Raw genomic sequence first — 24,768 nt, 5'->3', positions numbered from 1 at the left:
ACGTTACTAAGGGAATTGGTTTCTAGGGAAGGAGGTGCCTCCCCTAAACCCAGAACTTGTTTTCAGGTGAGCAGAAAGTACATAGGAGTCTGTCAGCCATGTAGCTCAGTATTGTCTCAGAGGCTCTCCAGGGTTTTAGGAAGGAGTCTCTCCTAACCTTTTCCTGGAGATGCTGAAGATCTAACCTGAGACCCTCTACCACTGCGCTGTTGCTCTTTCCCAATGCTCTAGAAGGATGTTCTGTTACATTGCCTTCCTACAGGCCTTTAGGTTGTGAGAGATATAGTATAGGAAATGCATTAACCTCTGAGGAGCTGGCTTGGCCACAGCCAGTTTGTCCAGGGTAGATTGCAGAACCTGTCTGAGATGCCATAGTCCACTCCAAAGTTTTGGTGGAGCTGAATGAATTAGTTCCAATTCAAGACAGTTTAATGGACACATCACTTTGGCTTGGGAAGTTGCCCTTTCTGTCGATGAAGTGGAACACTATGTAAATATAAGACTCTGTGTCCATTGCAGTTGCAAAGTTCATGTAAATTTCTTTCTTCACACTAGGAGATGCCTGTAGAATTAGGAGTGGTATGTCTACAGGTGTATTAATTGGTATGACATTCACCTCCTTTGCTTTTTAATTTTAGGACTGTCGCGAAAAAAGTTCATTCTTCGATCCAGAAGCTTAAGAAAGAAGGAAAGCTCTCGGAAAGCCTTTTGACTGCTTTATTAAACTGCAGAACCTTGGAGGAGTTGGACCATGTGGTTAGTATCTTCTTTTTAAAATGTAAATTCAGTAGACTCTTTTAAAGCAGTGTTTCATCAAACATCCACAAATGTTTTGTCTTCTGAGAACCCCTTCCTCATTGCAGAGGATTATGGGGTGAATACTAGGATGCATTCTTAATTAGGAATGTAGGAAGGAATGCCTTATGCCAAGTCAAACCATCTGGCTCAACATTGTCTAGAAGAATTTTTTTTTGAAGGCTCAGGGTGTACTTTTTCATATAATTGTTATGCAAAGCATTCTGTGTACCTCTTAGCTGTGGAACTGTGCTTTTTGCTGTGAACACTCCATGTAAAGTGCAAAAAGATAATGAGAAATGGTGGCAGAAAAATTCAAAGTAAATATTTATTTAAAGCATTTATAAATATCCAGCTGGTTCTCGTTCTCTCTCTCTTCCTCCCTCCCCCCACAAACACACACACATATATGAATGAAACAAAAATATACAGTGGAACCTCGGTTTTCAAATGTAATCCATTCCGGAAGTCAGTTTAACTTCCGAAACGTTCAAAAACTGAGGATCAAAGAGCTGTCAGCAAAGCGAATAGAGAAAATTGAGAAACATGCCTCGGAAGCCGTTCACCTTCCGAGTTGTGTTCGAAAACAGAAGCATTCACTTCCGGGTTTTCAGCATTTGGCTTCCGAATCGTTCGGCAGCCAAGATGTTTGAAACCGAGGTTCCACTGTATAATGATACATATATTTATGTATAATTGTCTATATATTACAGTCATACCTCGGGTTACAGATGCTTCAGGTTGCGTGTTTTCGGGTTGCGCACTGCACCAAACCCGGAAGTACTGGAATGGGTTACCTCTGGGTTTCGGTGCTCGCACATGCACAGAAATGCTAAATTGTGCTTTCCTCATGTGCAAAAGCACTGAATTGTGACCCGCATGTGCGTAGACGTGGCGCTGTGGGTTGCGAATGCGCCTCCTGCTTGGATCATGTTCACAACCTAAGCATCCACTGTATATATAACTATAATTGAAACAAAAATGCAGCGTAAACCTGCAGTAAACAAATAAAACAGGAATTCAGGGGATTCAGTTGTGTAAAACAAGGTCAAGTGAGTCTTTACAAGGTGTCTGAAGTAACTGATGGTTGCTGCTTCACGAATGTTTTTTTGTGGTTTTTATATTTTCAAATTATGCCGTGGACCACCCTGAGATCAATGGATGAAAGGTGGTATACAATTTTTTAATAATAATAATGTGGAGGGGAGGGCATTCGGATTGCAGGGCCAATGGCAGAAAATGCCTGTTTGCTTGTCACTGCCCTTTTCAATATTTTCTTTAACAAAATTTATATACAATTTGATTGTTTAAAAAAATTACTTTCTAGGTGGTTTACAAAAATGTAAAATAAAATACTAAAATGGTTCATTTAAAACAGGTATTAAAAAAATCTCCCAAAGATTATTGAGATTAATACTTGCTTAAAAAAAATAAAATACACATAACTTGTATATGTGTCTGGGTAGGCTTGCCTAAACAAAAATGTTTTAACCAGGTGCGGAAAAGAGAAGAGCAAAGGCTCCTACCTGATGTCAGTAGGCAGGCAGTTCCAGAGTGAAGATGCTGCCATACAGAACAGATGTTATGTGAATCATATAATAGTGCCAGTTCCACAGACTGAAGTGGCAGACTGGGCATATGTGGGGTCAGGCGGTCACATGAACAAGCCGTTCCCAAGCTGTTAAGATGCCAGCATCTTGAACATGGCCCTATAGCAAATTTGCAACCAGTGCTGATCTCTGAGCAGAGGCTGACAGGGTACCACTCCTGTCAGCAACTATGCTGCAGCATTCTGAACTTAACTGCAGCTTCCAGATAAAGGGCAAGGGAAGCACAACATAGAGCGCAATGCAGTAATCCAACCTTGAAGTCACCAACACACTCCGGTATTCTGTAGAGTGTGTTGCAACCACATGCAACCACATGCATTTCAAATGTAATGCGTCCTTTTACATCCAGCCTCTGTTCTCTGTCCTAGTATGCGCCGTACAAAACGGGAAGCAAAGGAACAAAAGCCCAAAGAGCCAGGCAACTGGGATTAGACCATGCTGCAAATTTGCTCATTGAGAACCCAAGAGAACTCAACCTACACTCTTATGTCAAGTCCAGTGTCGAAGGTAAGGGCACCCTTTACTGAAGCAGTGAGTGTTGTGCCGTGGTTAGAGTGTCAGACTAGGACCTAGGAGATAAGGGTTTGATTCCTCACTTGGCTGTGAAGCTTACTGGGTGACCTTGGGCCAGTCACCATCTCTCAGCCTAACCTGCCTCCCGGGGTTGTTGCGAGGATAAAATGGGGAGTAAGGGAACCATGATCTGCTTGGAGGAAAAGGCAGTATATGGATTTATGTTAAAAAAAAATATATGTTTCAAGAGGCAATGGAGTGCGCTTCTAGGGGTGAAATCATACTGCTGAAGAATCACAGCACCTGCTGTGGCTGCAGAGACTGGTAACTTGCAACTGCTGCCTCCCGTGTTGTTTTTGCTGTGTTGGCAGCACTGAAGTGACCTCTCCAGGGCACAAGCCTGGGCTGCCCAGGTGACAAGAACTTTGCTGACATGGTCCAAAGGAAATCAGAGCAATACATTTGGCACCAGCTTGGCTGCAGGAGTTGCCGGAAGGAGGCATACAAGACGCCATCCAGCCATCTTAGGGATTCCTCTTTGGATTTGTGTAGGGTTTCCTCCTTTTCTTCTCGTGAACATGTCCTGCTAGGCAGTGGGTATAACTGCAATGATAATACAGGAATTATAAATAAAACACTAGTCAACCATCTATTGTATGCTCACCGACCTGCTAAAACAGAGCATACAAAGAATAAGGCCCCTATTAATTTCAGAGGCAGATATAATGAAATGAATGGGAAGTATTGCAGTATTGGATGGGAATGATATTCTGCTTTTGAAGAGGAGAAAATTGCTATTGAAATGTGGTGGTTGTTTTTTAGTCTCCTGTTAAATCACAAATTCCATATATTTTATTATTGATTGATTGATTGATTGATTGAATGAATGTATCTGTTGATTTTTTTTTAACAGAAGTCTTTCAAAGTGACTTGCAAATATTTAAAATACAGATATGTCATAAAATAAACACACACACACACACCAGTAAAAACTCACATAATATGAAGACATTTCATCCAATCACAATACAAGAAGGAAGAAAATATCCTTTCTCACCCTCCTAAAAAATTAATACCGAGACATGCTAAGAATCACATCGATTTTAAAACCGAAAGTTTGCAAACTATATCTAGCAATGTGTCTGCTAGTGTAATTACAGATAAATCTGTAGGGGGCAATATTAGACAATAAAACGGGCTGGTTTTTAATATGATTCTTATAGAGAAGCTAGTAAATACTTTTTTCCTAGTTCATTTGTGGAGAAGTTTTTCTTTTTCTTTTTGTTTTAATTAAAAAAAAATGATTAATTGAGCATTTTTTAAAGAGCAGGTTCTAAATTTGAATCTGTTAGACAGTGTCCAGCAAAGTAAGGCTACTCAAATTATTCCTACCCGGCACTGATAGTTAAATAAAGCTCCTAAATGTTGCAGCACATCCACAGTGTTGGGGATGTTATCAAGGCATAAAATATAGGAATGAAATTATTAACACAAGGCTCAAATATATTTTCTTCCAGGTCTTTCCACGGTTGAGGAAGTAAAATCTGGAGTGCAGCACATCTTGGCTGACATGATTGCCAAAGATAAAGAGACGCTGGATTTCATCAGAGATTTGTAAGTCTCGTTACAAGCAGTTTGCTTTTATCAGCAGCCACTTAAGTTCTTATTTTGCAGCTTTTATGCATTCATTTCTGCACGTCTTCATGGGCACAGTGGATGGGGTTCATCAGGTATGGATCCAGGTGGAAAATAACACTGGCACTCCTTAGGTACTGTCAGGGGACCACCAGGGGTCTCAGATGCTGATGTTTCCGAGCAATGCCTGGATAGTCCGAGCATGTCATGCAACAGCGACGAGCAGGAACAAGGCGGCATGGTGGAAGGGCTGTCAGACTTTAGAGAGCCCGAACGCCACTTGAGCAGCTCGGGAACAGAGGGGGAGGTGGCAGCCCCGTCGCCTCAACAACGTAGGGGAATCAAATGGAAGGAAGAGAGGAGGAGATTTGGGGTTCCTCAACTACTGTGTTGGAGGCGTTCCCGCTGAGTGCCACTTCCGGGATCTGAACGTGACTGAATGGGCGCTAGAACTTTAGCTCTGACTTGTACATATTTGTATAATAAAGCAATGTAAATATACAGATCGGGAGTCGAGGGTCGTTGCTTGTGGGAAGCACCACTACGCCCTGACAGGTACACAGGAAGCTATCTTGTAGACCATCTGGCAGCAGCTCTTGAGGGTTTCAGACAGGGGCTTCTCCCAGTCCTACCTGGAGAAGCCAGAGCTTGAAGCTTGCAAAGAAAGCAGGTGCTCTACCACACAGCTAAGGCCCTTCCTGTTTGGCCACATTAGATTCTGCCAGCATACCACCTGCAGGCAGTTGTGTAGCCCCACTGAGTGAGCTCCCAAGTCCTGTCCTTTACAAGAAGAGTGGGAGTGGAGTGCAGTTCAGGGCAGGCAGAAGGAAGGCCCCCGTTGACCTCTGATGTGATCCAGCTGGTTTTCATCTTCTGCATAAACCAGGGACCTCATGTGCAGAGCTATCCAGGCATTTGTGTGCTTAGAAGAATATAGGGAAGCGCAGCACCAGTGCTCCAGATTTGTATGTTGCATGAAGCGAATGTTATTCCATATGAATCATCCATGGGGGTGGGGGGTGGGGCGAAACCCCTGGAACTGGAATCCATTGTGGCCCAACAGTGAACAGGAAGGATCAAAGCAGAATCCTGAATCGGGGCATGGATGCAGGGGTTGCTTGCAGCCAAAGTAGCAGATTCCATCTTTGGCCACTTGGCATATGAGCATGCAAAGAGCCCCGCTGGATGAGGCCAAAGGCCTGTCTAAGTGCAACATTCTGTTCCTACAGAGCTAAGCAAATGCCCTTTGGAAGACCCAAGCACAAGAGCCTCTTGTCATTTTCTGCTCTGTCTTGCTTTGCTATTGGGATACTTCCTTAATTCTGAAAATCGATTGTTTTGTTAAAACGTAGTATGATAATAACGGGCAAGTCACTATCAGTCCTTGTAATGACATTAGCACTACTTCTATTCGAATTCTGTTCAATTTTTAATTTTATTTTTTTTAATGTAGATGTCAAAGAAAGTATGTTTGTATTCAGTCATCCTTGGCAAAAGTGACCTCGAAAAAGGCCAATGAAAAAGATGTCAACAAGTTTCACCTGTACCAGAATTTTTCTTGCAATATAAAGAATATTCAGCACCACCAGGTAGGTGCTCAATTATCGCCCCTCCGCTGCATAGAATATTAATTCTTTATCTGTTGAACAAATTTGTAGACCATTCAGCAGCACAAAGCCTTGAAAGCAGTGCAAGATAATAGCAAGGGGTTGCACTCTCTTGGGAAGAAGAGGTTCGGACTTTGGGGATGCTCCTAATGAAGCTCAGATAGCCTTAGTGCCTTTTATCAGCTTTGGCTGGTATGCCGACTGTGGCCTTTTTTGGACAGGGATAATCTGGCCATGGTGATCCATGCATAGGTAAACTCAAAGCTTGGGGTTTTTTTTGCAGTGTGATCTGTGTGGGGCCTGTCTTTGTGCCTGACGCAGAGGCTCCAGTTGATGCAAAGCACCGTGGCTAGACTGTAGATGGGGGCAGATGGTTGCCAGGACGTAACTCCAGTGATCAGAATAAGCTACAGGACTGGGTTCGGTGTTCATGTATTAATTTACAAGGCCTTTGTAAACTTGGGCCCAGGATACCGCAGGGGGACTGCCTTATCTCCTAGATCCCTATCCAATCAAGGAGGTCTTCAGGGGAGTTGCTGTTAGTGATCCCCCATGGCTTGTACACACGATTCCTATCTACAAGGAGTCATGCATTCAAAATGGTGGGCCCAATTTTGTGAAACTCCCTTCCAGTTGAGGGCAGACAGCTCCCCTCTCCCCACCGTTGAACTTCCGGTTCTTACTGAGGGCTTAAAAAATATATATTCTGAAGTCTTTTATAGTTTAGGCTACACTGCTTAGAGACAACTGTGATTAAGTGGCATGCAAATTGTTGAAACAAACAAACAAGGAAGGAAGGAAGAGTTTTGAAGAGGAAGAAGGTTTTGAAGTTCTTCTGCACGTAGGCCTTAAACTGTCAAATTCGCTCCTGCAAGTGATGGTCACCAGCTTAGATGACTTTAGCGAATCATAGTATTGTTGGAAGGGATTGACCCCTGAGGGTCAATCTAGTCCAACCCCTACAATGCAGGAATCTTGTGCCCAACATGGGGCTCAAACCCATGACCCTGAGATTAAGAGTCTCATGCTTCCCCAACTGAGCTATCTCAGCTGCCTTAGCCTCCATGAATGTGTCTCTCAGTGGCTATGTGTTGCACTTTTGCTGTTGGAAAATGTATGTTTCTGAATACCAGTTGCTGCGAATCACAAGCGAGGAGAGGCGTTGTTGAACTCGGGTCCTGCTTGCAGACTTCCCACAGACATCTGACTGTCTACTGTGAGAACAGGATGCCGGACTAGATTGGCATTTGGCCTGATCTGGCAAGGCTCTTTTTGCCCGCCCCCCCTTCTCCCTATCTGCACTTTGCTGCCCTTGAACAGATGGCAGAGGGCAGCTGGACCGAGTCAAGGTCATTACGGATTAGCCCAATGGAAAGATTTGCTGCAGACCTTTTAGTACGAACAAACTTGTTTCTCCAGAGATACAAGGGAACATGCCTTGTTATTCCGGGACAGTGGCTTAGGAAGAATGAAGCATTTAATCATTTCCTCCTGGGACTGGCAGGAGTTTGGAAGGCTTACTTCGCTCTCCGTCGCTTTGGCCCCCCCAACCCCCCCTTCCTCCGAGTTGTGCCCTCAGCCCCAGTTCGTTCAGTCTTTGCTCCACCGTCTTCTAAATCTAACCTCAGACGTCTTGTCTGATGTCATGTCTCTTGTGTCAGCCACTGCTGAATGGCTTGGAGAACATCCCCGTGTTTGAAGAGTGCTCTGAGCCACGCGGCATTAAACCTGTCAGCTGAAATTGGTCCCAAGTGGCGAGAAAAAGGTTAAATAATTGTAGTTAAAGGTGACCTGGAAGAAGGGAAGGTTTTTAAAATATGTACAGGTGAAACTTGAAAAATTAGAATGTCGTGGAAAAGTCCATTTGTGTAAGCAATTGTTTTCATTAGCTACTGGAGTTTAAGATGTGAGATAGACTCATGACGTGGAAAGAGAGATATGTCAAGCCTTTGTTTGTTATAATTGTGATGATTATGGCGTGCAGCTGATGAACACCCCAAAGTTGAAATTGTCAGTTTGGGGTTCTCATCAGCTGTACGCCATAATCATCACAATTATAACAAATAAAGGCTTGACATATCTCACTTTGCATGTCATGAGTCCATTTCATATATTAGTTTCACCTTTTAAGTTGAATTACTGAAAGAAATGAACCTTTCCACGATATTCTATTTTTTTTTTTGAGTTTTGCCTGTATATATATATATATATATATATATATATATATATATATATATATATATGTGTGTGTGTGTGTGTGTGTGTGTGTGTGTGAACTTATATATACATCATGTGCCAAATATTCCCAATGTAAAAGTAAAAAAAAGAGCATCAGCATTTTGAGATTCTATTTTTTTTAAAGTGTTGTCCCTTATTGTTTTGCAGAAATTCCAAATTAGTCCTACTGATTTTCAAAGCCTACATTGCGACTAAACCACCACAGAGTCCAAATGCTTATCTAATACTTCCCGGTCTCATAGGCAAGGTTAACACAGCACTCCCATAGGCATCTGATGGGGTTCTTGAGTCCCAGCAGGGCTAACCATTGCTAATTGGCCATGGCCCATTTCCCAAAGTGCCATGAGGTAGTGTGGCTTTGGGGCAAGGTGGGAAATTAAAATGGCAGCTGCCTGGTGCTGGTTAGAGAGGTTCCACTACAGGATAAGCGACAGCCCGCTGGAGCCTGGAACCAGCTTGGTTTAACTGGTTTTTAATTTATTTACCAGTTGATTTTTCACCAAGGTGTAACTCAAAGCAACTTGCAATATATAAACAAAACAAACCGAGTTTCTTCTTCCTCCTTTCTTCCGCATGAGCTCCTGCCTTCCTTTGGCTGTGTTAACCGCAGTGCAGTGCCACCTCTGAACCAAAGTTAATGTTCACCATGGTTAGCCTTGAGCCAGGGTTTTGGAAACAAGCTTCAAATCCTTGCTTTAGACTCTCGTTTGAAGCTCATCACGTTAGCGCAAAGGTTAGCCGCACCACGGATAATGCTGAAAAGGAAAGAGTGGGAAAATTTGCACAGGAGACAGAAAGAGGTTGTGAATGAGCCAGTGGGTTTCTCCCAACCTTTTTAAGCACAGGTAGGAGACTGGGAAACGTTATATCTGCATTGGTTCAGAGGAAGTGGTGTGTGGATTCCATGCTGTGCTTTTATTTGCCCTTCAGTTAGCTAAGAAATGAAAAAGCCATTTGAGGATTTTGTTGCTAACCTTGAGTTTCACCTTCCTCCTGAATTCTCCCGAGTCTTTTCAAATGGATTTCCTGTGCTGCATGCTTATTTGAACAAGGGCTGTGATTCGAAACTAGCCCGTACATGAAAAAGCAAGGACTACTGGCCGGCAGCCAGAAATTTGCTGGTTCCTTCCAATCAATATGTGAACTCCAGCTCTCCTCTCTCCTGCAGCTCCCGGTTGTTTGCTTCACTTTGCCCATATATTCTCTGTTATTCATCTCCTTCCAAGCTCCTCTTGCCTTCATTTTCTTGGTGTGCTCCCTCTCTATGTTAACCAGTTGTTGTTAATGATGATTTTTATCCTACTATTCCACGTATCTATCACAGTATAAAATTTAAACAAATTCTTGTAGCAATCATACATAGGATTGTAGAGTTTGAAGGTCAACACTGCAGGTTCTTTAAAGGGTCCCCGGTAGTCAGTAGATGAGGGGAAAGATATTTTTATTTGAACAGAATAGGAAACACTCAAACAAACAAGCAAAAACCAAACCTCAAACGGTAAACAGCAATAAAAAACATTACACTGAGAAATAACCCCAAAGGAACAATTCCATAGAAACAATTCCCCCACCAGATCTTGATCCACATAAGACACCAGATCTAGCCATAGGAAACTGCTGCATTTGATCCGTCATCCTCTTTCTACTCCACCACGTTGCTCTGCACCATTCGTACCTGCCTCAACCAGGTGGGGCTGGATGTCTCTACCTGTGCCGACACCTGTGCCGATTAGGGCTGCTAATCTGGGCAGTCAAGCTCCAGCTGGGCCGCCCTCAAGGGCAGGAGTGCTGCTGCGAGGACTCGCAGGAAGGGTTGGCTGCGCGTGGCCAAACCTGCACCACCTCATTTTTTCTTGTGCGTTTTCCACTACAGAAGGGACCCAACTCTGCAATGCAGGAATTGCAGCTTTAAAAATCACTGAAAGATGGGCCACCCAACCTAGTATCAGAGGTCATTTGCCTTTGAAAACCAGTTACTTGGAGTCACAGGTGGGGAGAATGCTGCTGCGCTCAAGTCCTGCTTGCAGGCGTCCCATAAGCATCACTTGACTGCTGTGAGAACAGGACAGTGAACTCGATGGGCCGTTGGGCTGATCGAGTAGAGCTTTTTATGTGGGTAAACCAACCCCTTTTCACTGAGGCCTAAGGCAATGTTGAAAGTTCACTAGGGGCCAAGTGCCATCTTAAACCTGAATTACCATCGCCACAGTGGAATGTTTATTCGCCAGGGTGTTGGACTGGATGACCCTTGTGGGTCCCATACAATGCTACACTTTGACGATTCCGTGATCTCAACAACATTACTTGACTGCAGCTTGCTCTTAACAACAATTCACTCATGTCCCAGTACGGAAGAAGGAGAAACACACCCAGTTGAGATGGAAATGACATTATCTATGGACTAAGGCAGAGGTGTTTAAACTGTGGATGCCAACCTGGCTCCCAGAAATCTCCACATAGTCGCAATTGGACCTACATCAATAGCAAAATGCACCTGGCGCCCGGCTAATTTCTAACACTGGCCTAAGGGGATGGCGACATGCTTACTTTTCTACAGATGCTTAGTTTCCAAGCTAAATTTGGTTCATCGGGGTTAGAGTTGGCTGTTAATGAGAAGATGCTCTTCTTCGAGCCTTTATTTGTCAAGCTAGTTTGTTTAGAGGGGCTTGGAAATAGGGCACTCGGTTAGGAAAAACCCCTGTGAGTCAGGAGCAATGATACTGTCCACTATGTCTGATGAAGTTGTTTGCCGAAAAACAAAATTTTGATTTCACTCCAGGTGGCTGTTTTAGCTTACACACACACACACACACACACACCGTGTCAATGTGGAATAACCACGAAAGTTTTTCATTCGGGGAAACGTGTGCCTTCCTAATTCCTGCATGAGAGCATTTGCTTTGGCAGTCAAGGTACCGGATGCTATAACATTTCACATGCAATTTTTATTATTTGCTGTGTTGTTCAATGATATGTCAGGCCTGGTATGTCAACATGCACAGGGAAAGCTGAGGAATATAAATTGGTGCGATGCCCCCGGGTCATTTTCAGACCATTGTGTTTAACATATGTGACATGTCTGAGTTAGCTAGTGATTGAATTAAAGTTCGTGATTGACACAGCAAGCTTGCTTGTGACAGGGCTGAGGGCCCACAGCATACATCAACATGCACAGCAACACAGGGATGTCAACTTTTAACAGCTTTTTAATGGTTTCTCTGCACGTCTAATGTATCGGAAATGTATGGTTTTCTTAACTTTCGGGAGCATGTGGATTTCCGCGTACCTAGCAATCATTGTCCCCCCCCCCCTTTGCTGACTGTTAAAATGAATACTTATCATTTCATGGAAATGTTATTATTCCATAAGAACACAAGAAGAGCCTTTCTGGATCAGGCTATTAGCCTATCTAGTCCAGGCATCCTGTTCTCGCAGTCAAACAGGCATTATTATGCTGACTTAGGCCTTCCTACTGGGTCTGCTGTTGCCTTTGCTCTGGAGGCCCAAGGGATGAAGTGGGAGAATCCGGGATCAAGGCAGAGCTTGGTTTGTGGTCAGAGTGATGGGTGGCAGTTATCAAGTGAGACATCCATAAGATGGTTCCCTTGGCTGGAATCATTTCTGGTTCCTTTGACCCTTTAGTAGTACTCAGATGATCTTTGGGTTTCCAAGCCTTTTCGTTTGGGTCAAATGGGATTGTGACAACAGTTTGGTTAAATCCCTGCACAGCCTCGAAGCACGCTCTCCCTCCCTCCCTCCCTCCCTCTCTCTCTGTCCCTGGATAAACAGAGCAGGGGAGAATCTTTGTGGTTAAGAGCAGTAGACTCGTAATCTGGTGAACTGGGTTCGCGTCTCCGCTCCTCCACATGCAGCTGCTGGGTGACCTTGGGCTAGTCACACTTCTTTGAAGTCTATCAGCCCCACTCACCTCACAGAGTGTTTGTTGTGGGGAGGAAGGGAAAGGAGAATGTTAGCCGCTTTGAGACTCCTTCGGGTAGTGATAAAGCGGGATATCAAATCCAAACTCCTCCTCCTCCTCCTCCTCCTCTTCTTCTTCCTCTTCCTCTCTCTCTCTCTGTGTCCCTGGATAAACAGGGCAGGGGAGAATCTTTGTTACTCTGAGAGCAGCTTACACTGAAAAGGTGGAAAAGTACTTAAATACATGAAAAGTACTTAAATACATTTTAGCAACCCTTCAGATGTCATGCAACCCAGTCGCTTAGTTGGGATTATGTGACTTGGAGAATCCTGTGGAGCTCATGCACTATTAATACACTTTTTAATTTAGCCTAGGGGTGGGGAAGCTCTGGCCCACAGACCTAGTAAATGTCCATCTGCTATTGAGCCATGTTCAAGGTCCCTGTATTCATTTACATAGCCCTGAACGACTTAGCGCCAGGGTTCCTTAGGGATTCCCTGAACCCTTATATCCTTGCTCAGCCATTGAGGTCACGAGCAGGAGTGCCGTTGCTTGTCCCTTGAGTCAGAGAGGCCCATCTGACACCGATATGAAGTAGAGCCTTTAATATCGTTGGCCCAGTCCTGCCAGTAAGGATTCAACAGGTGGCTTCAGTTTCAACCTTCAGGTGCCTGTTGAAAACTTTTCTATGCAGGCAATTAAGATAACATCTTTCCATAATAGTTAGTTGATGGTTTCTGATTTTAAACCCGTATATGTTTTTATTCTGTAGATATAGATGTAGGTATAATTGCAAACCACTTCGATGTTTTTCTATGATTTAGTGGTATATAAATATTTTCCTAAGTAAAATAAATAAAAATGAGGCCTGCCGGGTCATCTCCCCTTTTGGCCAAGCTGTGCACACCTGCCCCTACATCTGACGTGCAAAGCAAGATTGCAGAGTTAGCTGATTGAGCTGTATAAAAACAAACCAGGACTCAAGCCTGTGTGTACCCTGTGGTTCAAAAACAAAATTAATATTCTACACCTAGGTAATCCAGATCTTGGTCTAGCAAAAATAGGATTCTACATCCTGTATACATTAAGCAAAGTGACCACATATACATTCTTTCTCTTATTTTGCATACTTAGTTTTGCATAACTCAGTTTTGCCCCTCCCCTAACTTAAACAAAAGCAGAGGAACACCCCCTCCCACCCAAAAAAACCCCACTGAAAACATAGTTCATTCATCTCTAGGTTTTGGTCCTATGGAAGCCATTTTGGCATACTGTTATGTGTGTCTTATATGTTCTCCATTTCTATTTGCCGTTTAGATTCTAGCCATTAACCGAGGGGAGAATCTCAAAGTCCTGACAGTGAAGGTCAACATTCCTGACGGCGTGAAGTTTGAATTCTGTAGGTGGTGTGTAAATGCAAGGTCTGTATGAGGGCATGTCAGTTCTTTATTCCTTTTTCTGATCAGTGTTCTCTGAATGCATTTCTCTTCTCGGTGTGGATTTTTAACTGTTGGACCTACACTTTTGGACTAGTCTAAAAATCTGAAGCTGGGAGTGAATAGCCAGTGTGGCTCTCTGCAGATGTTGGAGTCACTTCCATCTGCCCCAGCCAACATGGCCAGTGCTCAGAGATGACAGGAGTTGTAAGCAACCCACCAGTACCTTGAGGGCACAGCATTGGCTATTGCTGCTTTAGACCTAGTAGGGTTGCCATATTTGGAAGAGCAAAAAAGAGGACACATTTGCCAACTTCTACTTCTAACTATGGGACCCGGATGGCGCTGTGGTCTAAACCACAGAGCCTAGAGCTTGCCCATCAGAAGGTCGGCGGTTCGAATCCCCGTGACGCGGTGAGCTCCCATTGCTCAGTCCCAGCTCCTGCCCACCTAGCAGTTTGAAAGCACATCAAAGTGCAAGTAGATAAATAGGTACCACTCCGGCGGGAAGGTAAACGGTGTTTCAGTGCGCTGCTCTGGTTCGCCAGAAGCTGCTTAGTCATGCTGGCCACATGACCTGAAAGCTGTCTGTGGACAAACGGTGGCAACCCCAGAGTCGTCCGCGACTAGACCTAATGGTCAGGGGTATCTTTACCTTTACTTCTAACTATGGATCGCTTTGATGACTCTTATTTTAAATACCCCTATTATATGTCAGCTATGGAAACTGTTAAGCAAAGTTCTTAACTTTCAACAACAAAATAATAATAATACATATTGCTCCCTCACTTGCCACATGAAAGTATTTGGGCTCACGTTCACATCTTTGTGAACATAAGCATGCACAGAACAATTTATTAAACTGTACATGTACATATGGACTCTCCTTAAAGGGACAGGGATGTTAACTCTTGCACTCCCAGCTTCCTTCTCCAAGATCTTGCAGCTGAGCCAGCATCCTTTTAGTTCAGCCACAAGAGAAGGGATTCATACAGTATGTAGGTAATTTAGGGTGCTGCTGTGTTGTGATTCTCTTCTGGTTTACTGTATTGTGCCAAATTTTAAAAATCCACCCAGACAGAAATTTTAATCCTGAAAAAAGGTCGTGTCTGGGGAAAAGAGGACATATGGCAACCAGACCTGAAAAAGAGGATGTGTCCTAGAAATAGAGGACATATGGCAACCCTGCAATGGGAATGTGCCCTGCAAAGTAAACTGGAAAAGTAACTGCTGGCTTGGCCAGCAAATAGAGCACTGGGCATGGAGATGGGGGAAACCTGGATCAGATCCAATATAATAACATCATCTGTATAATGCAATAATATTTTGCACGGGGAAGGTTGAGACTGAAGCTGGTAGAACTCAGAAGAAGAAGAAGAAGAAGAAGGGGAGGAGGAAGAGGAGTTTGGATTTGATATCCCGCTTTATCACTACCCGAAGGAGTCTCAAAGCGGCTCACATTCTCCTTTCCCTTCCTCCCCCACAACAAACACTCTGTGAGGTGAGTGGGGCTGAGAGACTTCAAAGAAGTGTGACTAGCCCAAGGTCACCCAGCAGCTGCATGTGGAGGAGCGGAGACGCGAACCCGGTTCACCAGATTACAAGTCTACCACTCTTAACCACTACACCACACCACTACAGGCCTCCTTGTGGCTAGATGAGACTTGACCTGGTGACTATCTGGATCACAGTTTTCATCCATTGACCTTTGGCTTTAACAGCAATAGTTGCCTGGATTTGCTTGGGGTGGTTGTTGTTGTTTTGTATGCTTGCTGAGTTAGCAGTTGTTGTTGACTGTTTTTATTTGAACTCTTAAGTGCTGGGGAAACATAATGCAATAGAAGATCTAAGGTTTCTCCGGGAAACCCAAAGCAGCAGTCAGTCAAAGATCTATTTGGGAAATCCAAAGCAACAGAAGATCTTAAACAGATGTACATTAAATGAATTGATGCATGCATGCAAGTAGTAGCCAGTTTTCCATTTATCTCTCTGGTAGTCTTGGCAGTTAGGTCATAAAATACATGTTGGGTAACCTGGCTGTGACTGTGAAGATTTGACCATGCCTCTAAATTGTGACAAGTGCCCATATTCTCTTCTGGACTTGGCCAAACTGTTTCAAGCTGTTACACTTGAGGTAATTTCCTACAAATTTGGTTGATAGTAGTAACCCAATTTGCCATCTGTTTGGCTTCTGTTACACAGATTTTGTTAACCATGTTGTATGTATGCATATTCTTAGAAGACTTTTGCAGGTTTCAAGGACTCCCAAGTCACATAAAGAGGGGATTTGTAATGGACTTTGTAAACCCTGTGCTAAAATTCCATTTTGCTGAAGCTATAGTATGGCTTTCAGCAGGTTACACTTGTAGCATGTTACCAAATAATCTTAGTTTTAAATATTTTTGTGCACAGATGGAGACCAAAGGCCTATGCACAGCCTGAATTAATGGAGCTTCTACGTTATTCAACAGAAGACTCCTACAAGCGCCTTATTTATCCACTTCTCTGCAGAGAATTCAGGTAAAGCAACAGCCTTATGGATTGTAAACTGCTTTGTGTACTGTGACGTAGGAATATCAAATAAAAGTATTTGCTTAAATACAGTGGTACCTCGACTTACGAATTATTCGACATACGGATTTTTCGACTTACAAATGAAAAAAGTGCCCGCACACCTATGAATTTTTCGACATCCGAAGGACATCCGTTGGTGGTTTTAGATGGGGTTTACTTGACTTACGAATTTTAGATGCGGTTTACTTGACTTACGAATTTTTCTGAATTTTTCGTTTCCAATGTATTCCTATGGGGAAATCGTTTTTTTCAACTTACGAATTTTTCGACCTACGAATGTGCATTCGGAAAGGATTAAATTCGTAAGTCGAGGTACCACTGTATTTAGAAGCAGCACTTTTATAAAAATACAGCAAGGCACTGCTCACTGGGGCTGGGTGATACAGCAATATACAGTGGTACCTCGGTTCAAGAGTAGTCCGGTTTAACGATTTGGTTTACAAACTCCACAAAACCGGAAATAGTGTCTTGGTTTGAGAACTTTACTTTGGTCTAAGAATGGAAGCTGAATGGTGGAAGGGCATCAGTGGTGTGAGGCCTCATTAGGGAAAGCACGCCTCGGTTTAAGAATGTACTTCCGGAATGGATTAAGTTCGTAAACCGAGGTACCACTGTATAGTCTAAAACCAGTTTGAAGTCCACATTGTGATATTTTTATTTCATAATTTTTTAACGGTAAAGGTAAAGGTACCCCTGACTGTTAGGTCCAGTCGCAGACGACTCTGGGGTTGTGCGCTCATCTCGCTGTATAAGCTGAGGGAGCCTGAATTTGTCCACAGACAGCTTCGGAGTCATGTGGCCAGTATGACTAAGCCATTTCTGGCGAACCAGAGCAGCGGATGGAAGCGGCGTTTACCTTCCCGCCGGAGTGGTACCTATTTATCTACTTGCACTTTGATGTGTTCTCGAACTGCTAGGTGGGCAGGAGCTGGGACAGAGCAACGGGAGCTCACCCCGTCGTGGGGATTCAAACTGCCGACCTTCCGATTGGCAAGCCCTAGGCTCTGTGGTTTAGACCACAGCGCCACCTGCATCCCTCATAATTTTTTACTGGCAATATATCGTGCACACATGTGCTATGCAAAAATCATGATGCAGGAAAATCTGTGAATCCAGCCAGTGCCTCCACATAGCTCCATCCTTATTTCAGACATTGTGATATTTCAGTATCTTGTGTGAAGGAGATTGCTTGATGCCTTAGTCCTCACTCAGAAGTAATCCCTGCTGCTATCAATATTGAATGATTGATTGATTGATTGAATGAATGATTTCTATACTGTCCTTCATCCGAGGATCACAGGGTGGTTTACGATATATAAATACATACCATAGTGGCAAGAAAAGTGCCCCCCCCAAAAATTAAAAATTAAAAGGTCAATTGTTTAATTAGACCTGGGAGAAGAGGAATATTTTTGCCTGGTGGCTAAAGATAGGTAACAAAGGAGCCAGAAAGCCTCCCTGGGGAGAGCTTTTCCACAAGTGGGGAGCCACCGTAGAAAAGGCCCGTTCTCGTGTTTCCACCCTCTGGACCTCTTATGGATGACTCACATGAAAATGGACCTCAGACTGTAGGGCCCAGGTTGGTTCATATAGGGAGAGTCCTTGAGGCATTGCGTTCCTAAGCTGTTTAAGGCTTTGTAGGTAAAAACTCATTGGCAGCCAGTGCAGTTGGGCCAGGGTTGGCAACATATGCTCAAACTGTCTTGTCCCAGTGAGCAACTGTTGTGATATTATTACAAACCGAGCTGCAAGAAGCGAGGTCACTTGACCATGAGTCATGTTTTCATACTGTGGGAAAACCACTGCCCATGCCAGCCTTCCCACACATGTGATGTTATTGTAATGTACTGATGTATCTTACTTTCTGTTCTGGCTCAGAGGTGCTGGGCGCAATTATAGACAGCTCTGAAATCCCGAGCTGGCTACGCAGAGACATATTCTGCATTTTAACTGCAATAAAGTAGTTTTAGCCTTCACGCCTTGTGTGTGTTGTTCTTGACGCTGGGAACAATCACATATTACTAATGTGCCCCTGGACTCGAGTAGCCAGGAGTGCACAGAGGCTTCGTTCTGCCCTGGGGTCAGTCTCACAACTTGCCCCCGAGGGAAGTTAACATAACACAACCTGGTCTTTGAATTGCACCATCTGAAGTTTCCAAACCGTCTTCAGAGGCAGCCCCACGTATGGTGCGTTGCAGTAATCTAACAGTAAGCTGTACTTCCAAGTAGACCTGTGTAGGATCGATCTAATTGAAGAGTTTTGGACACATGCTCTTTTAGTAGCGACGGTTTCCTGATTTGTTCTTTAGATCACAAGAATATGAAAAATAAAAAAAATAAAAAATGGCAAGTTGAAAGACACATTTCCCCTGGCAGCTAGCATGGTGGGAAATAACTTAATGATCAAAAAATGCATTGTAAATGGGGGGGGGGAGGATTTGACAGCATGTGTATGCAAACTGCAATTTCCTTAACATTTTTTATGACAGCACCATATTGTGAGCCCCCCCCCCCCATATTGAGTAATACATCAGATGGTTATAATGGTCTTGATGCAAACTGCTGTGCTGCTAAAATTGTTTTATTGTATCCATTTCACAATCACTGTTTTGGTAATGTGCTCCATCATGTTGCTCTAATCCCATTTCTCATACTTCTCTGGAGGGATTCGTGGAGGCTAATTGCTCTAGCTATATCTTTTTAGCTGTCATCCCCACCCCCTCTTCCTAAATTAACGACCTCATAGTCATAATATTGGGCTCAACTCTGCCACGGTTGCTGTTCTGACTAGACTGTGAAGCAATCTGTTTCACCAATGACAATATAATGGCTTTTGTAACCAGCTGAAGTGGTGTTTCGGCGCTGCAGATATGAAATGGGAATTAAAAGCTTTTTAGGCTTTTTTTTAAACGTAGGGTTCTTGTTTATTTGAAATGCCACCATTCAGGATCTCCAACCCAGCCACATCCTCTCTGAAAACAGCCCCTTCTGCGTTCTCAACAGCAGCCCCGTTAGTTAGCAGTCAACATCTACAACGAATAGTTCAACCCCACGGATATCCAGTGCCTTTGTCCAGCTAGTGCAGGAGACTTCCAGTTGCGCAATGAAACATTCCCTTCCTCCTCTTTCCCCTACAGCCCTCCACATGCCATCAAGTTGGCTCCAGAGGACCTCCCGGGGGGCATGTGGGGAGAGGAGAGGAAGGAATAAGTTCTAGAAGCAAAACACTGTTTAGGAGCCGAGAGAAATCTGTACAGGCAATGACCAATTTACATGCGCCTGGTTGACGCACATGTGCATGCACGCATCACGGCTACCTGGGAGTGGACAGAAAAGGGGGTGGAAAGGGCTTTTGCGTGCACAATGACCCGGAATGCAACCTCCACATAAATGGGGAGTTGCCTGTGCTGATCCATTTCTGTATAATAAAGTACTTATGCGATGCCCTCCATATATTGCTGGACTACAGTTCCCTTCACCTCGACCCATTGGACAAGCTGCCTGGGAGAAGATTTATAATGAACTCAAGAAGGTAATGAAAATTACCTTTAGTAAGAAACCAGAGGCCTGCCTTTTGAGCATGACCAATCATGAGATACCCAGTCAGGATAGAGTGTTTTTTATGTATGCCACAACAGCTGCTAGAATCTTACTTGCAAGAAACTGGAAAGGCGAAGAGATCCCGACAGTGGAAGAATGGCAGATGAAGCTAATGGACTTTATGGAACTCGCTGAACTGACCGCGAGACTCCGAGACCAGAGGGAGGAGAAGGTGCGACAGGATTGGAAGAAATTTAAAGACTATTTAAAAAATCGTGTAAATCTGGATATTGGAGCAGAATTAGCTTGGTGAATTGGCTTTAGCTAGTTGATGTTAGATAAAATTGTATACAAGAAGTACTGTTATGAATGATTTAAATGTTTAAGAATCTTTTAGGATATGTAGTCTAATGAATTATATTTGATTAATTAATGTCCCAAAGACTATTAAGAAGATTGGTTAATGTTAAGAAAAAAGATACAAAGTTACTAAAGTATATTGATAGTGAACACAGTTGAGGGAGCGGGGGAAGTCCCACTTTAAAGAAGATAGAAACTAGAATTGAATAAGGATAGTTTATTGTTCCTGTGTAGGTATGTATAAGTTTTCTTTTACTTTTGTTGTTTTTTGTTTGATGTGTTTATCATGTTTTCTTTCTATGGTGTATTTGTGTATGTATTGTGTTTTTGTCGTTTAATGTGAAAATAATAAAATATCTTTTAAAAAAAAACATATATTGCTGGACTACAGTTCCCTTCACCTCGACCCATTGGACAAGCTGCCTGGGGTGAGGGGAGCTGGAGTCAAACAACATCTGGAGGGCACTACGTTGGCTACCGCTGATGGCCTGCAACAAGTCGCAAAGGCCAGACAAAAAGGGCCTCATTTGGCCCCTGGGCCAGAGGCTCCTCACCTCTGCCATAGGTGCAAGTAAGGGAGGAGGCAAAAGTTTCCTTTGAAGCAAGAGCAGAGTTTCCTTGAGAATGTAATTCACTCAGGCAATGAAAAAGCTGAGTCACGGTCCACAGTAAGTGTACTGTCGAATTTTAAGTGCCTGAACAGTTTCTCCTATACATTCTTTTTAAACTAACTTTATTTTAAAAAACAATTACAAGCATGAAGTGTTGTCTTTCAGAACAAATGCATGTGCAGATGTTAAGTCTCGTATGCAGTCATCCACACCGCATCAAAACAGACTTTGGGGGGGGGGGGAAGAGGAGTGTTCGCTCATTAAAAAGTAAGAGTAGGAGAGACGAAAAAACCGTGGAAAAGGGCAATGGAGTGTTGGTGTGAGGATGCCAATATGCAATTTTGCCTACCTGTGATGAAATAACTCTGTTTGTTTTTTTTTTGCTACACTCCTTTCTTAGATCTAAATTGACTTCAGACGCAGAGAAGGAATCTGTGATGATGTTCGGAAGGAATCTCCGCCAGTTGCTTCTCATGAGCCCTGTAAGAGGACGGACCTTGATGGGAGTTGATCCTGGCTACAAACATGGCTGCAAACTGGCCATCATTTCACCAACCAGTAAGTGTGGAGCTCCAGCTGTGAGAAGCACTAGTTGTGTTATCAGGAAATGTGTAGCTAACGTCATGCTCTGCAGATGGTGTTGGACTATAGCTCGCATCTTCTGTGACCATTAGCTATGCTTGCTGGGGGGGGGGTGTCATAGGAATCCTGCAACATCTGAAAGCCCATTAGGCCACGCAGCAGAAGAGAGAAACTCTAGGCAAATGGGGGGTGGGAGGGGGAAGCAAAGGGATAGAAGAATTAGTTTAATTTCTAATAGTTTGTAGTCCAATGCATTCTGGACTTATCTGTGGCAGGGAATTTCAAAATAAAGAAGCTCGGTCTTTTGTTACTGCCATCTCCACTTTCCTTCCACTGTTTTATTCCTGCACATGTCGTGATTCCTTTTAGGCACATTAGAGAACAAGGGAGGGAATGTGAAGTAAAAGGGAAGACACAGTAGAATAAAAGGTGATTCAGGATAAGCCAGGATAAAACACAGGTGCGTTTAAGGAGATGCTTGAATGTAAACTTGGAAGAAGATGGTCGAATGCCAAGAATTACAGTGGTGCCCTGCTAGACGAATGCCTCGCTAGACGAAAAAGTCTATGGGGCTGCCTTGCAAGACGAAAAAAAAATCGTCGCGAAAACTAGCGGTTTGCATTGGTGCTTCGCTAGACGAAAAAATCACTAGACGAAGACACTCGCAGAACGAATTATTTTCGTCTAGCGAGGCACCACTGTAATAGGAACACCAGAAGCTGCCTTATACTGAATCAGACCATTAGTCCATTTAGCTCAATATTGTCAGCACGGACTAGCAGCGGCTCTCCAGGTTTTAAGTAGGAGTTTATCCGAGCCCTAAAACAGACATTCTGTTTGCAAAGCAGATGTTCTACCAATGAGCTGCAGTCCTTCTCCAAACTCATTTTGTTGAGACACGCAACACAAATCTTTGCCATCTTGAAAACTGCGCTACAGGCCTTTCCTAAAAGAATGGCTTGTTTTGGATGCAACCCTGAATCATGGCTCAGCCCTACAAGAATAAGCTTTGGGGTTCTCTGTTTCTTTCCTCCTCTGATGTGGCTATGCAGAGGTTGGAAGCTTTCCCTCCCAGTTTTAAAGTAACTAGTATGTTTGAACTGGGTAACACTGGTTAGTTTAAGCGATGGTTTGTAAGAAAGCCGGGTTCATAAACTAAGGCTCCATCCTGGCTTGTTTCAACAAACCATAGTTTAAAGCAGAAATAGCAGGTGATGTTGGAGTCCAGCTTACATCATCCCCACCCAGCATTGCTGAACAACACCCAGATGGCACCATAGTTAACCAGTATCCCCTCATTTTGCACACAGTGAGAAACTCTGGTTTGTTTAAACCAGGAAGTAAAAGCTCCTGTTTTCTGTGAGGAGGGGCGCATGCATGAGCCTGAAGCTTGCTGAAATTTGTTCCAGTATCACCAAACCATGGTTTAGTGTTGCATATGAAATGGGCCACCAAGTTTATTCTTCCTAACTAGATGGCTTTTCATTTTTTGTCACCTTAGGCCAAATACTTCATACTGATGTTGTCTATTTACACTCTGGTAAAGGATTCCGTGAAGCTGAGAAGATACGGACACTTATGCTGCATTACAAGTATGTTAAACAAACCTTCACTCTCTTGTTCTGCCTGTGTATTAGAGCTGAACCAAAATGGAAGGGGTGCCTTTTCGCAAACCTGTTTGGTGGCCCTAGAAATCTGCCTCCCCTGCTTTTTGGCAGCCTTTTTCAACTATTAGCAGGGTATTGGGAAGAGGGAGAGGAGCACATGTCTGTTGCTGAGACAACAGGGCCAACATTCCCTGCCTTGCTGAGCTGTGTTGGGGGGCAATGATGCTACCAATGCAATGTGGCAAGAAAGGGGCCATGTTTGCCCAACCATATCCTGGCTTCATAAACTGAGGTATGAATGAACCTTCCTTACTCCCTTCTCTGGGTACTTGGATGCATTATGAAATTACCTTCCTTTAACCATAGGTTCCCACTTCATCTTGAACCAGCTTCAAACTGTGGTTTAAGGTCTGGCTTGTTCCATTGTTTCCCTGTTTAAATGAAATGGGAAACCATGGTTAATGGGATACTTCCACACTGCATCCAGGTATGCTGTGAAGCTGAGATATCTCAACTGGACCAGGGAGCATCATTCCTCTTTCTTCTTTCTTTCGAGAGCCAGTGTGGTGTAGTGGTTAAGAGCGGTAGACTCGTAATCTGGGGAACCAGGTTCGTGTCTCCGCTCCTCCACATGCAGCTGCTGGGTGACCTTGGGCTAGTCACACTTCTTTGAAGTCTCTCAGCCCCACTCACCTCACAGAGTGTTTGTTGTGGGGGAGGAAGGGAAAGGAGAACGTTAGCCGCTTTGAGACTCCTTCAGGTAGTGATAAAGCGGGATATCAAATCCAAACTCTCCTTCTCCTTCTCCTTCTTCATTAATGGATGTGTGCAGCAGTTCCATCTCAATTCACAGTAAAGGAGTTTTCAGAGTTCTCTCTTTGTTGAGGATTGTATGGGAAATGCATTGTGCATTAATTCATTTCGGGTTAACAGGGCTGCCCTTTTATCAATGTTAATCGTGCAACATTGTCTTGTGAGAAGATACTCCCCACATTCTCAGCCCATGAAGTAATTATGGCAGCCTGTGTTATTACAGCTTCCCATTGCATTTTCTGATCCAACCAAGTTATAAAAATAGATATACATGAATGGAAGCAGGATAAAGAATTGAAGGAGAAGTTCACGCTCACCTGCACAATTTTTCATTCTAAAATACTTTTTTTAAAATTTCATTTGTATTCATTTATTTATTTCATTTGTAAAAATCGGGGTTAGTTTTCCCAGACAGTTTGCTTAAGGGTGGTACAGTATATGAGCTTATAAACAAACAAACAAACACCAGCTCTTTGCATCTCCACTATCTGAAACAATGTACTATGTTAGGTGGCCTCTTCAGGTTAACTCAGGTAGGTTGACCTTCTTTTACTCATTCCATATTGTTGAGCCAGATGCATCTTCTCTCTGATCTGTTGGTTGAGGAAGCAACAGCGCCCCCTACTGGGACAGATGGTACCATGATGACTCCATACTTTCTCAACCTTAATATTCTCTTTTCCCCCCTCCCTCTGAAAGCTGCGGCACTGTTGTGATTGGCAATGGAACGGCTTGTAGGGAAACAGAAGCTTACTTTGCTGACTTGATTACGAAGAAATACTTTGCGCCTTTGGATGTCACTTACTGGTAAGAAAATATACGAAGCGTCGTCTTTGCTTTCGTAGAAATGCGGTTTCTATCAGATGATTTTTTTTTTTGAGATGGCAATTTCCCCATGTATCTCCTTCTGCTCAGTCCAGCTGTTTTC

The 24,768-nt window shown here is 43.5% G+C and overlaps 1 protein-coding gene across 1 annotated transcript in view; it reads left to right on the top strand.

The window, feature by feature from the left end:
• The window catches only part of SRBD1 (S1 RNA binding domain 1), a 173,608-nt gene that overhangs the window by 12,523 nt on the left and 136,317 nt on the right, over positions 1-24,768 (top strand). Inside the window, 9 exon segments of the mRNA XM_033144900.1 lie at positions 639-756; positions 2,774-2,912; positions 4,436-4,532; positions 6,007-6,142; positions 13,635-13,738; positions 16,166-16,273; positions 21,239-21,396; positions 22,922-23,012; positions 24,540-24,647. Of these exon segments, the coding sequence (XP_033000791.1) occupies positions 639-756; positions 2,774-2,912; positions 4,436-4,532; positions 6,007-6,142; positions 13,635-13,738; positions 16,166-16,273; positions 21,239-21,396; positions 22,922-23,012; positions 24,540-24,647 (1,059 nt within the window).

This window comes from Lacerta agilis, chromosome 3 (genome assembly GCF_009819535.1).
Source record: "Lacerta agilis isolate rLacAgi1 chromosome 3, rLacAgi1.pri, whole genome shotgun sequence".
Classification (NCBI taxonomy): Eukaryota; Metazoa; Chordata; class Lepidosauria; order Squamata; family Lacertidae; genus Lacerta; species Lacerta agilis.
This window is presented reverse-complemented; position numbering and strand designations above follow the sequence as displayed.